The sequence below is a fragment of the Hippocampus comes genome, unplaced genomic scaffold (assembly GCF_001891065.2).
Source record: "Hippocampus comes isolate QL1 unplaced genomic scaffold, H_comes_QL1_v1.1 scaffold10, whole genome shotgun sequence".
NCBI classification, from domain to species: domain Eukaryota; kingdom Metazoa; phylum Chordata; class Actinopteri; order Syngnathiformes; family Syngnathidae; genus Hippocampus; species Hippocampus comes.
Window position 1 is genome coordinate 117,149 of NW_017805001.1, and position 14,243 is coordinate 131,391.

Here is a 14,243-nt window from a genome sequence, read left to right on the forward strand (position 1 = left end):
CACCAGACGCCGGATGGCGCCCCACGCCGGGCCCCGGGATTTGCGGCATGCCTGGCGGAGCGGCGTGTCCCCGCCAACTGGGCCCACGTGCACAAGCATGTGTCGACGCCAAAAGCATTTCCTTTAAATCACTCCGCTGAACTCCAAATAACCCGCTGACAGCATGTGACGCGGACTCAGGATGGACTCCGAAAGGCTTGCAACTTTTATTTGTTATCATTGTGAACAGGCCAAAGACAGAGAGCAGCGTGCAAACAGTTGACTTGTTTCTATTCTCCAAACATACTTGAGCGAGTCAGCTGTTTGGATAGGCAACTGGTTGTCTAGTCATGTGATGCTCATAGGACGCCCTGATGATTATCAACCTTACAGCGAATATTTAACCTTGAAGTATGCCGCCCCCTGCCGGGTGTCTGGAGGTACTACAACCCTTCAGGGCTTCTCCAGACTCCCCCCACTGTCGTCATCGTTAAGGCCGCCGTTCATGGCCTCCACGCGGGCCAGCAGCAGCGGAAGGTTGATGGCGCCGGAAGGCTCGTCCTCATCGTCCGAGTTGTCCCGGGGCGGGAAGAAGCGCCTGGCCTTGGCCACAAAGTCCTCGGCGATGTCCAGGTACAGCAAGCGATCCTGGCCGGGAAGGTCAAAAAGTTGGGAGCGGTGAAGTGTATTGTCGAAATATAGTTGCGGGGGGGCAAAAGAGGACCCTGATAGGATGGACTGTGTGACATTTATCCTACATGAAATTTAAGTGTTGTGGCCCACTCTTTATTGCAGAATAACTTTAATTTGCTGGAGGGTCTACACTGATGATGCGTTTAACACAGCGCGGTTAACGCGGCTCTGAAATAACTAGCTCAGACTATTTTGAAGGGAGAAAACCATGATGAATTGCCGGTCGCGGTAGGTTATTTTGACAACACCACAGTGCAGAGCAATTCGAAAGTGTATGTGATGGGACACTTTTCAGCCTTCTCACCAGAATGAAGAGGTATCTCTCCGGCGGCAGCTCCCTGCTGCTAAAGAGCGATGTCTCGGTGTGGAGCGTCTGTAGGAGAGAGCGCGCTGCCGCGGCATTGCGCATGCGGTCCAGCGAGGCGCCGGCCGACACGGTCAGCAGCGAGTCGGCCTCGGCCATGAAGCCTGGAAGACGACGTCCATGGTAAACTTCGGTTTTGGAATGCAATGGGAGTACAAGTGCAAATACAGCTGTGCCATGAGATACGAGTGCGGCTGACTTGAGATAAAAAGCGCTGTATGATGGCAGTGAGCCCTACTCAATTTACTTGACAAGTAGCTTGACAGATTCTTCAAAAAAAAAAAAAAGAGGCTTCAAGCTATATCATTGACAGTCACATTTCAAGCTTAGTGTCAAAATAAACATCAAACAAAGATAATAAAATACCCCCCCTACACACACACACACACACACACACACACACACACTCATACATACATACACACCATTGAAACAGTTTCTTTTTTTAAACGGTTTCAGATTTTCGATTACCCACTCCGGACTCTCAGAAATCCTCAGACTGATGTTGCCATTTTCCATCCTCTGATTCGTTCAGCTATGCTTATTCCTCAGACTGGTTGAACTTAAAATGCGTACCAAATATTGATTTCCAAGGGAGGATGATGTTGTACATGATTTGAGATTCATTTTCAAGGCACACTCTTCAAGAAAATGTGAAATTTATGAGATTAGGTCAACCAACAATGTGGCTGTCTGGCTCGTTTCAAGTTTTTACACTGAAAAATATTGTTGGTTGAACTGCTATCTATATTGTAGTGTAGAGACGTTTGGAGGTGTTAAATATGTAAAAATAAAGGTAACAGTGTTTCTTGATACGCGAAATGCCTCTGCCTCTTCTTCAATGCCATGCAGTGTGATATCGCATTTTTGTACATTTTTATTGCGATGATGTAAAGTGGATTAAGTTACTTCTGTCCCTACTGAAGGCCCAAGTCCCAAACTCACCACCCATCCACTATGTTCAATGACACATTGATTCTAAAACCTCCCAATGCTAACAATTAGGACGCAAATGGTGTTTGGCACTGTTTAGTAGCATTAAGCTAAGTGGACTTTTCCTCTGGCAAATCTATGGAGTTGTTTCAAGACACAAGGTTTATACTTTGTGTATTTAAAATGTCCAGTTAGTGTCTCAAGTTTGTGATTGCCCGTCGGGTTGGGTCACTTATACTCCAAAGCACCACTGCACTTTACACAAAACTGGTGAACATGCGGTTCTGAAGAGAAAAGATGGGACTCACCAAGGTTCTCCAAGATGGTCCTCCACTTGTCCCGGACTTCCCTACGTGTGTCTCGCATGGCCTCGATGTCCACGCTCAGGCGGCGGTAGCCCTTTAAAGGACAAGACCGCACAGCTCCTTCATCCTGCCTCACTTATCTATATTGTAGTGTAGAGACGTTTGGAGGTGTTAAATATGTAAAAATAAAGGTAACAGTGTTTCTTGATACGCGAAATGCCTCTGCCTCTTCTTCAATGCCATGCAGTGTGATATCGCATTTTTGTACATTTTTATTGCGATGATGTAAAGTGGATTAAGTTACTTCTGTCCCTACTGAAGGCCCAACTCCCAAACTCACCACCCATCCACTGTGTTCAAATCTATGGAGTTGTTTCAAGACACAAGTTTTATACTTTTGTGTATTTAAAATGTCCAGTTAGTATCTCAAGTTTGTGATTGCCTGTTGGCGTATTGGCTTGTATCCTCTCGCGTTGGGTCACTTGTACTTCAAAGCACCACTGCACTTTACACAAAACTAGTGAACATGCGGTTCTGAAGAGAAAAGATGGGACTCACCAAGGTTCTCCAAGATGGTCCTCCACTTGTCCCGGACTTCCCTACGTGTGTCTCGCATGGCCTCGATGTCCACGCTCAGGCGGCGGTAGCCCTTTAAAGGACAAGACCGCACAGCTCCTTCATCCTGCCTCACTTTCATTTTTTTTTTTTTGGATGTACCGTGGATCCCATGCGGGTCTTGTTGCGGGCTTGCAGCAATGAGTAAAGCGCCCTGTCGTCATCCCGCTCCGAGTGGCTGGGGTCGCCCGGCTCGCTCCACAAGTTGGCCTCCTCGTCACGGCGCTTCTGCACCTCGCGGTTAAAATACTCCAATGGATCCGGAGTCCTTGGAGGTACAGTGGACATTTTGTAGTATCATTATTACAGCTAGTAAAAATATTTAAAAGTTTATAAACGATCGAAATATGTGGAAAAAAAATATTTGAACTGGCACGACAATAAGGCAGCAAATTTCTGTATTTTAGGCAACCGAGGCCGAATTCCTACCACCGCATGCAGAGACAAAAAACATGAGGGTATTGGAAGAGTGTTTTTACTCCACTAAGGGCTGCTTCTCATCGTCGTCCTCGGCGGCACAGCAGCAGCAGCAGCACAACTTGAAGAACGCCGAGCCCATGGAGGATCAAGTTCGGAATATCCCAGCACTTCTTGTCCTGAATGCCTGAGGATGACTTTCACCTTACTTTCACTCTCACATCCTAGAAGGGTGGGAGAAAAAAAAGTGAGTAAACATGGAAAAAAGTCAGTACCTGTACAGCTTTTTTTTTTTTAAGTTACCTCATATTCGGCTTCCCATCTTTCAAGATGCTACGGCGGAGGCCAGGGAAGGTCTGCTGCCTCTCGAGGAGTCAACTCACACAGGCAACCTCACACATACGACAGCCATCGCCCCGGCACACGGTCACAGCCATGTCATGTGAGTGGGACGAACATCCCCCCCACCACCTCGCCTCAGTCAAAGCACAACACCTCTTTTCGCCTTGGTCGCGATAAAATTGTCTCTCAACCAGCACAATTTAGCCCTCAGGACCCCAGAGTCTGCATGTGACTTACACGGTCAGCTCAATTGGCTTTATTGTGGATAACCATGATGCTTCTGGTCACTTGATTTGTGCAAAGTATTCGATGAAACGTATGGCAGAGTAAGCAATAAAAGCAGCATTTTGTCTCATTCAGTTTAAGGCATGGCTGATTAAAAACTTTTAATTGGTGGCCATGTGTCAAGCACCATATTGAGATTCTTTTTTTTTTCCCCCATTTTAACTTCCATCTTTATCATTCAAAATCAATTTCAAGTTCAAATTCTATAAACTGTGACCAGTGGAGTGCCTGTAGTGGCCCGCGAAAGAAAAGGACTTTATAACATGAAATCAATTTATTAGACACTACCTAAAAAACAAACAAAAAAAAAATAAACAGTTGGTCAGTTTGTCATGATGACTTCAAATGAACGTTTGTATAAACACAAGTACAGTATAATGTATGTGCGTGACATTGTTGAAACAAGTGCACGGTCTTTAAGAGACAAAGCAAAGAGTTTAAGGCACTGAAAATGCCTCCATGGCTCAATTCCCCCCCATCTGACATTTTCCAGCACTCACATGTTTGCCGCTGAATGTGAGCAAAGAACAATCTGTTCCCTTTTGCTGGATCATCACATGTCATGATTTGATTTTTTTTTTTTAGAACTACACCCAAGAACAAAGATTGGGTGGGTTTCATCTTTTAAAAAGTCCACTACGCTGAATTCTATTAAAAAAAAAAGATTGATCGTCAAGCGTTGGTACTTATGCTAAGCTTGTCCTGGTCATTCACACACCAAACACTTGTAATATAGTAATTAACAATTGTTCCATTTCTGAAATAGCTGGATTTTTTTTTTTTTTTTGAACCAAGCTTCGGTGGTTATTCTTGTACGTGGTGCCTCGTGTTCAGTGTCTGCTTCACAGTCATCAGGTTTCACCTACTGACATGAAATTGGGTGGATATGTCGATACAAACAGATCGCACTAAAAAAGTCTCAATGACCCACTTCTCAAATTGAACAGCAAGTCGGCCATTTTGATTTGAAGCTGCCCGTTTGGAAAAATTCCGAGGCTTGATGAAAAGCAACTTTGGAATTGCACAAATAAAATCCAAACAGAAGCTGATATGCAACGCAAAATTTAACGTGCTGTATTCTACATCATCTAATGCGAGCGGGCCATGCTGTCAAATTTTCCGACTCAGTAGCTCCTCCACCTCCAGAAAACGAGAGGGGAAACCCAATCCACATAAAATTTGGTGGACATGTCAATCGTAATGGGACGAAGGAAAAAGTCTCAAGGACCCATGATTGAATTTGAACAGGAAGTCAGTCATTTTGGTTGAAAGCAGCCATTTTGGGTTGGGACTGCACCGAAAGTGAGCCACAATCGATAGCGGGGACATTTCATCGATATTCTTTTTGTATGGAATTTTGATATTTGCGTAGCTAAGCAAACTGGCTTATTTGGTGATGTTTTGGAGAGTGTGTGCGTGATATAGGACGGCCGCTATGTTTGCAAGGATTTTGAAGAAGGGTTAAAAAAAAAAAAAAAAAAAAAATAGCAACAGTTTTTTTCATGAATTATTGACAAAAAAACTCAAGCTCTTGGATATTAAAAATTGATAAGCCGTAGGGTGACAAAAATCCGTATTTTCAAAGTTGGAAACAAAAGTAGATGGGAATTCATGTGACCAAAAATGATATTACTTCTCCATCTTAAATTCCCATGGAAATTTACCAGAAAATTTCCACACTGTCGCAACCCTATTTGGCAGCCATTTAGTCTCTCTCTCTCTCTCTCTCTTTTTTTTTTTTTAACACCTTAAGGCAAGGAGATCAGCTTCGACTGCTACTGTCTCCCTCATGTGACGAGTAGGGTAAATGTTGAGTGGGAAGGCACCAGACCAAAAGGAAGCAGAAGAAGATAAGGCTCAGAGAAAAAGTTCAGTCTTAACAGCCACTTTGTTTGCAGTGGCCAATGCGTGCTCACGTGCAACGCGTATCCTCAGCTTAAGAGGATCCAAGTCGCGGGGACGCAGCCTCCCTGTCTGCGTGGTGGTCATGCTCCTAGCATGGGTGGTATTGGCGCGGGCAGCGCATGGCGGGCCGCAGTTCGGCGATGCGCTGGCGCAGGTGGGACATGAACTCAAACATGGTGGCGGCCAGACTCTGGTGGATGAGGTAGCGTGGTAGTCGACCCTGAGAGGAAAATCCAGGGTCCATTTAGTTTTTCAAAAGAGTTTGAATTATATGGGCAAAAGTGTTGGGATATATTCTCCTTCCTCACTCCAGTCTTCTGGGAAGACTTTCTACAACATTTAACAGTGTGTCTGATCGGATTTTAAACCAATCTCATGCATTCTTCCACACCACAATATTCCGAGCACAATTTATGGATTGTTGTGTGCACACCACAAAATCGCTGGCAGTGAATTTTAGCTTTTAAGATTATTGGATTTAGAACATTTATTTTACAGAGCTGTGAAGAAAATACATGCTATAATATTTGAACCAACTCCTGTTGGAAACGCATACTTGGGGAAAATTTCCTCTCACCCAAACTGATTGATTTGAAAACTAAGTACAAATTTAAAAAAAAAGGAGTGTCCAATTGCTTTTGTTGATAAACTGTCCATGAAAGCCGTTCCACTCGTTTGCATCATTCAGTTCTCCTCACCTTGAGGTCCGTGTTGAGGATCCAAATGAAGGTGCAGACGGACGGGTTGCTGCTGGATTTAAGGACCACAAATCCGCCGGGACCGTTCTCTCCCCTATTGAGCAAAAATCACACGAAAATGTCGCGGGGGTGTGGGGGGGGGGGAGACTGATCCTGTTGCTTATTTTTCTGACCTAACATAACGTCCACAGGGTGCTTTGGCGTCATGATCGGTGGCCATGCCGGCAGAAAGGTAGCAATCTCGTTTACGTTCTACCCGTCGGACATTGACAAAGTCCCTGTGTGGACAAAACACGATTAGTACAACACAGAGAAGGTTAAGGAGTAGCGAGCCAAGATGGCGGCTAGATACCGGGCAGACACCACTCCGCCGGCTGCCCCAGCCGAGACGTCATACGTCACCAGCGTGTTGTCGTCCACCCGCTGCAGGATCTGAGGAGACGAAAAAAAAAAAAAAAAAAAAACACCATCATGAACAAACGCAAAACAAAAATGTTTTGCGTTTGCGGTTATGCAGTCAGACTGCTTTGGACTTTTACCATCTGGAAGTACATGTGAAGTCGAGGGGAATAGTGACACAACTGGTCAACGCTCACCTGGCAAGCAGACACGGTTCTGTTCCACAGGACCATCTTCTCGGGCTGCAAAATGACCTCCTGGTATACCAGCTCAGCTGAACACTGCATGAAGGCCTGTCAAGAGCACAAAATGGCGACATCACCAAGCATGCCAAAGACCACCACAAAGAGCGTCAAATTCTGCAGTGAGAGCGCAAGTAAAACGCTGCTTGGTGACTACTTGGGATGCTCACTGTCACCGGAAACAAGTAATTCCTCCCGAGGCAACGGTGAGAAAAATCATTCCTAATGTCATCATTATAAATGATAATAATACAATAATAATAATTTATGAGAACGGTTGGTAATACATTTCATTGAGTACATCATAAAAGGTTAAATTGTAAAATAGTCTCATGCCGCATTTGGAAGAAGTCTTTATAGTCTTGTAGGATGTCGCCCTGGGGCGTTTTGGCTCACATTCGGAACATTCTGTTTTCTTGAACATCGCAAGTCAAAAGCGAAAACAACATTCTGATACGAAACCGGAGTTCTGACTGGTTATTGTCATCGGTAAAGGTAGGGAATAAAGTAGTTGGGATGCAGGGACACGTTTAAAAAAAATAAATCTTTTGAAATTAAAGGAAAAATGCTTCGTTTCGGCTCCTTTGCTGCATTTGAGATGTGTGGGAAATTGGAACTATAAATATACACATACAGAAAAAAATGGCTTATTGGATTTGATCCTTTTTTTACTCTTACAGTTCCTTGAAATTTCACATCAAAATAATCTCAGTTGTCCATGTATGTGCTTGTTGGACTTTTGGACCGCATTTTGGATCGCCTTGAAATTTCATTTCAAAATCTCATTTTTATTTTGAGCAATTAAAAAAAAAAATTGTTTTGTTAAATTATCGCTTCTACTTTTAGACCATCTTGAAATGTCACGTCCAAGCTGATGTTGGCTGACAAGATTCTTCAACTTTTGGATCATATTGACGGTTACATTTCGGTGAGAACTTAAAGTTGGTCAAATACATTCTTCAGTTTTACAGCTCAACGTCATCGCTAACAATGGGAATAAAATGGATGCGTATAAATCAAAGATTCTCTTCTCACATGATGAAGTCCAGTCAGAACTATGCAGAGCTGATGTGATGCTCAAAAGTCCCTTTTCGCACGCTTGTTTATGATCAGCAAACAAAGTGGTAACCCCGTGTGGACACGATCCAGTGCTCCCACAGAATCAACAATAGCCACATTGTCCCTGCGCATCTACTGGGGAGTTAGTTTGCGGTTATAGCGTCTCAGCTATCCCGTCAGACCATCGGACTCACAAGCCTAAAGCTGGCTGGCAGCACAGCGCTCTCTGTTGAATGTTTTCCATAGTACATTTGTTGAACAAAAATAGACTGGATAGAATTTCAGTTTCAGTGTAGTCGTTGGTACGGCCAATTGATTCAAGCAAAAAAGATGCGACCGCTTTGGCAACGGTGGCAGGCTCACCCTAACAACGATGACCGGTGACAATCATGGTTTTGTACAATTTAAAAGGAGTTGAACGTGAACCGTCAATGCAAATCAAGACAACAAAAGTGGAACGATGTCATGGCAAAGGCTGCTCTCTCACTTTGAGGATGAACGTCTTCCCGTGGAATGGAATCTCCAGGGTGTAGACGGAGTCGCCCGCGTCCTGAAACAAAACATGAAACACATGCAAGTTAAAAGTATAGTGAAGACTCATGTTTGGGAGTTCTTTGTTTATCAGTGCGCAAAAAAAAGAAAAAAAAAAAAGAAAAACTCCCCGCCCCCCTACACTTTTTTTCGGCAAGTGATTATGAAAACAAAAGCTACTGAAGAAAAATCCTCTGCGACTAGGTAGCTTAGCACAATTATTTAGCATTTGATGAAGACTATGGCTGGATGATTATGAAAATAATGTTTTTTTCCTGTCAATAGCGGGATTGTGATTTATTAAGCGATGATGCTTTCAAGGTCCTCTTCCCAGCTACTTAAACACAAGCAATATCAATATCAGATTGATGATACATAAAAAAAATGTTGGTTTTATAGGTTAGGCTTACGCCAATATAAGCGCAAATGAAAGATGAATTAATATGAAAGACAGTTGATCAACTTCAATTGGAGTTGTTAACTTACAAAAGTTCCTCCCTAGCCCCAAAATGTAGCCTTTACGATTTGAAAACTCTATTCTGCTCCCGCCCGATTTACTGCCCGAGGTAAAGAGACTCAATTCGATTCGGTTTACGGCCCCGATAAGGAATAAAGATGCAAAACGAAGTGGTGGAACATGAACAGAGTTAAGTTCTGCATTGCTGGAAGAGTTCATGTGTTGGTATGAACAACTTTAAACAGGAAGTTATGCACGAAACAAACGCTTACAGTTAAGCTTGACTGAGTGATTCACGAAGTATGACGAACGCATCCTCTTTTAAGACTGTATGCTTTTTTTTTTCTTTTTTTTTTTTTTGCTCAACAAGATTTTAAACCGTGAACGTGTGCGTAAATGCTAGTCGAACTAGGCCACGGTGTGCCCGCCTCTTGCCCAAAGTCAGCTGGGATAGATTCATGTTACCTGTGACCCTATTGAGGACAAGCCCTACAGAAAATGGATTTTGAAGCGGCCAAGCATGCAGGAAGTGCTCACGTTGTTCTTCTCAAACTTCCAGTTTTCTTCCTGAGTGAGGATCTGCTCCACAATGGTCATGGCCTCGCGTCCTTGTCGAACAAACTCCTTCTCCTGCGGTGAGAGGAGAGGAAAATTCAGAGAAGGTCTCGCGTTGATGGCGAGGACAGGATCTCATTTGGGGTACCTGAGCAGTGACGGCGCGCCGGCCGAGACCTTCTTCATCGAGATCTTCCTCGGAGCCTGCAGGAGGGTAAAGAGACTCAGCAAATACAGTACGAGGTGGAAAGACAAGCTTAGATTGCATTACCTGCGACCGATTCGGGCGGGGAATAGAATTGTCCGTCAGACAGGGCGCGGGGGTACATGACCGGGGCGCGCTCACAGGCCGCATTCACTGCTGCGAGGTAAGCTGAGGACAAAAAAAGGTTCAAACCTCAAAATGATTGGGTTTTTTTTGGAGGGGTATGTTTTCCGTCAGGTGGCCGCCATCCACCTCGCTCGTCGTCCGCCTCCTGCGGGAGAACCTTGAAGTCCAGGAACCAGGTCTCCAGCCAGGCCACCACAAAGGAGGTGATGGGCAGCACATAGCCAAATGCATTCTGGGAGAGAAGCTGGACAAACACAAAGCGGGGTGGTCACAATGGACATGCTGGACTGCAATGTCGATGGGTCACAAGGTGAAAAGTAGTGCAAGTTCCTCATTGCGGGTGATGCAGCTCGCAATAAATCGTGACTAAACGCAAGCCCGTCGTCTGCAACGTTTCCAGGCACTCGCACAGAAGCGAAAACGTTTATGAGGTGGAAACTGACAAACCTGTATGATGCAACACACAGCACACACACAGAAGAAGAAGTAGCGGCACTCACGTTTGACACGATGACCTTCACCACGAGGAAGACGCTGGTCACGAGGGTAGTGACCTGCGGGGTGTTTATTTTGCAAGTCTTACATCCTCAAAATTGGGAATTTTTTTTTATGCAACACACACAAGCACACACACAGAAGAAGAAGTAGCGGCACTCACGTTTGACACGATGACCTTCACCACGAGAAAGACGCTGGTCACGAGGGTGGTGACCTGCGGGGTGTTTATTTTGCAGGTCTTACATCCTCAAATTTGGGAATTTTTTTTTTTGAGGGGTGGGGTATTTTGTCAAATATTCCAAAGTGACTCACCGCTATTACCCACCAGTGCCGCAACCGAAAGGCGGCGTAGCCCACCTGCAGGCACAGGAAACGGAACAGCGCCAGGAGCTGTGAACGGGAAGGAGACATGATATGAGCTGGAGAAAAAAAAGTCGGCTGACTTTGGTCATTGACAAAAATTAGTCGACAAAAACATTTCTGCCTCAAAGTAAATTTTTGATTCCTCATTTTAAGCGCGACGAATGGGACAATGTGTGAAGATTTTCACTTCTCACAGTGATTCGCTCACTCGAAAGATACACCAAAACGGATACCGCAGTGTAGAATGTGAGGATAGCGAGCCCAAGCGGATACAAATAATACCTGCACCTCACAAGCATATTTTGTATTGAGGTTTTGCAAAAACTGATTTGGCAAACAGATGCTTGCAAAAATCGGTAAGTTATCAAGCGTGTTGTGGCTTCCCATCCATCCCTAAAATGCTTGGAGAAGTTTCAGTGATTTTAATTTTCCTGTTACATTCCACGAGCCGCGTGATCGGTGATTCTGGGGCTCCCTCTAGTGGTCTGCAAAAGAATCATTGTCCAAAATGTGCAAAATGTTAATGTCTTCCAAGAACAATAATTATACTTTTTAGGCATAAAACCACTCTTTACTTTTGATGAACACTTAGGTCTACTATGCAACTGTTTTTCCCCAGGCAATACTTGGTGTAAAAAATTCAAGACCCACCGGACTAGACCGAGTCGATGACTCTGAGTGCAACAAGATTTTACTGTAAAAATAATCGCTGATTACTTACACAGATGTCAAAAAAGGAAGACCTAAAGTTGTAGTGGATGACCTCCTTTTCCAAGCTGTCCCAGATGGTGCTGGAGATCTGTATCGCGAGCCCACGTGGACGCATTAGTCAAACTTCACATGCCCCCCGCCTCCCAAAAATAAACAAAAAAAAACAACAAGAGGTCTCTCACATTCAGCTCGATGATCCACAACAGCGAGATGAAGAGCAGGTCGAAGGTAACAAAAAGGCAGAAGGTGCGTCGCACGTCCGAGATGAGCTTGCGCTCGGCGGGTGGCGTCAGCAGCAGGTACGGGGACGGCAGCGACGTGGAGTATGACGCGTTCAGAGAGGCGATGGCGGGCAGGCTGCCCCCTAGCTCCCCGTACTCTGCGCCCGGCATTTTGCCCGCACGACCTCAAAACACACACATACAAAAAATTGGCAAGTGTTGTATTGAGCACAATAACAGCAAATTTCAATTTAAATCAACATCTAAATGTAGTGGAATGCAATTTTCAAATCACAAAGGCTGCAATTTTCGGGGGAAAAAAAAAGCTTTCTTTTTGGTTGGTCAGTCGGCATTTTTTATGTATAGATTTGTATTTATGTAGTGTCAAGGAAAGTCCAGTGACTAAGAAGCGCAGTCATCATTTTTTTCATGAAACATGTAAAAGGAGCCACAGATTTGTTTACATTATTGTTGAAAGGTAACTTCTGACTTAATGACTTACGTAAACGTTACACTTGTTTGGAAGAATTTTGTGAAGGTGTCACAGTGAACTCTTTTACTTTAGACAATGAACAAATGTACACTTTGCGGTTAAAGTTTGGGGTAAGTTCTCTTTTCTGTTTCCAAGCAAGGTCCATGAAAACGTGTGCTTGGTCAGATCAGCAACGAAAAAAGGAACCAATAAAAAAAAATCTTCCCTGAATAACGGCCGCATGTCCAGGTACTTTTGTCTATTTATTTCCTGTCCAATAAGATGAAGCTGACACAAACAGGCTGAAAACATGTCAGCTGATATTTTTGTTGTACACAAATTGTACCCTAAAAAAGTGATTTGATACAAAGATTGAAAATAAATTATAATAATAAAACCATGTTTTAATAATGACAGCTTTTCATCAGAGTTAAGGTGTGCTAGTTTATATTTAGTATGCGTTATAATTCTGCCACTAATGGCGAACGTTGCCAAACAATGAATCACAATCTCAGTTTCAATTGTGTCTTGAGGTAAACAAGTCTCCACCATGAGTCATCGCTCCACAGCTAACATTGTAATACATCACACCCCATTTTATTTATTATATTAACTTAACATGTAAAAGTAAGCCTATTTATGGCATTAAAAATCACCAACACGTCAGCGACAATCATCATTTTGTGCACTGCACTAATTGTAAGTTGTAAGGAATTGTAATGTAAGGGAAGACAGCTAACAGAACAAAATACAACTCAATATTGATAAAGGGAATACATAATATTTTATAAAATATTTTAGACAAACACTCAAGTTATTTAGCAGCTGTGTTACAGCTGCTAGCTGCCCCCAGTTAGCTCACAAAGGCTAATTTACCTTCCTCCTTTATATCGCTGTGTGTATAACGTTCAACGATTTCAAGCCAGGTCGCGAGTAAACACCGTTCACAGAGATTTTCGCCTCACGCTTTCATTAAAATGACAATAGTTCATGTTTTTAACTTACTTGTTTTATCGCTTCATCATCGCAATGGCAAGTTTTCCTGCCAGTCTGAGGACCTTCCGAAGAGGACAAATGAAAAAGAAACATAGATCCCCGCATCCTCTGCGTTTTACGGTCAATCACGTGATCATCTCGTCCGTATGCGCTTGCGCGGAGTCGGCTTGTCATTTTTATGAAATATTTTTCACAAGCAAGAATGTTGTTTTCTCAGGGTGTTTGTGCGGTTATGTGATACGTGTAAACACAACTTCACTGCATGTGCTTTGTTAATTATCCTAATATAGTGAATTAACACAATTTCGTGGCAAGACGAATGTTGACTCGATCAAACATGATATTAAACAAATTTATAGGAAAGGTCTTGAAAATGTCACCTGCGCATTAAAAAAAAATCACTGGACAATTTAATTTGACAGGCAGGAACTTGTTGAATTGATGAAAAGTAACCGAAACTGCAAATACAAAGATCATGTGACCACGACAGTCGTAGGGAAAACAACGTCGAGAGAAACATCGTCAAACCACTTCCTGTTTAGGCGGCACACAGTACTGCAACGAAAAATTAACCGCATACAGTTCAGATCTTTTTGTATTATTTCTTTTGCCGTTTTTATTTTTTAAATAAATATTCTAATAATTATGTGACGTTATATCCACTAAGAACAATCTCGTGCTAAAACAAATACATAACGAACAGCTATAAGTACTTACGTATAAAGGAGTAAGCTACTGTATTTAAATGTGGCTCTAAATATTTTATCATTAAATATACAGTAATAATTCATTTTTAAGTACTTTATGTAAGCTAAAAGTGTACTGGGTAAAATAACACTTAACCACGAGCTTTAAGGAGCGAGCTAATGTGT

The 14,243-nt window shown here is 43.2% G+C and overlaps 2 protein-coding genes across 3 annotated transcripts; both read right to left on the reverse strand.

Annotated features, from left to right (window-relative positions):
- Positions 1-166: 166 nt before the first annotated feature.
- On the reverse strand, positions 167-3,489 carry LOC109532296 (melanoregulin-like). Its single transcript, XM_019897108.1, has 5 exons — positions 3,369-3,489; positions 2,992-3,157; positions 2,833-2,923; positions 977-1,140; positions 167-627 (listed from the first exon to the last, which is right to left on the reverse strand). The coding sequence occupies exons 1-5, from the start codon at positions 3,446-3,448 to the stop codon at positions 433-435; spliced, it is 696 nt and encodes a 231-aa protein (XP_019752667.1). The 5' UTR covers positions 3,449-3,489; the 3' UTR covers positions 167-432.
- Positions 3,490-4,597: 1,108 nt separating this feature from the next.
- On the reverse strand, positions 4,598-13,499 carry stard3 (StAR related lipid transfer domain containing 3). 2 transcript variants are annotated; one of them, XM_019897095.1, is made up of 15 exons: positions 13,381-13,499; positions 11,865-12,088; positions 11,693-11,770; positions 10,921-10,998; positions 10,611-10,664; positions 10,237-10,354; positions 10,051-10,152; positions 9,928-9,983; positions 9,762-9,854; positions 8,724-8,786; positions 7,133-7,228; positions 6,889-6,968; positions 6,710-6,814; positions 6,537-6,630; positions 4,598-6,058 (listed from the first exon to the last, which is right to left on the reverse strand). In XM_019897095.1, exons 2-15 carry the CDS (start codon positions 12,072-12,074, stop codon positions 5,927-5,929), a joined length of 1,359 nt encoding a protein of 452 aa, XP_019752654.1. In that variant the 5' UTR covers positions 12,075-12,088; positions 13,381-13,499; the 3' UTR covers positions 4,598-5,926. The 2 variants fall into 2 exon arrangements, with proteins under 2 accessions (XP_019752654.1, XP_019752644.1); XM_019897085.1 differs by lacking the exon at positions 10,611-10,664 and adding an exon at positions 10,769-10,822.
- Positions 13,500-14,243: the final 744 nt, after the last annotated feature.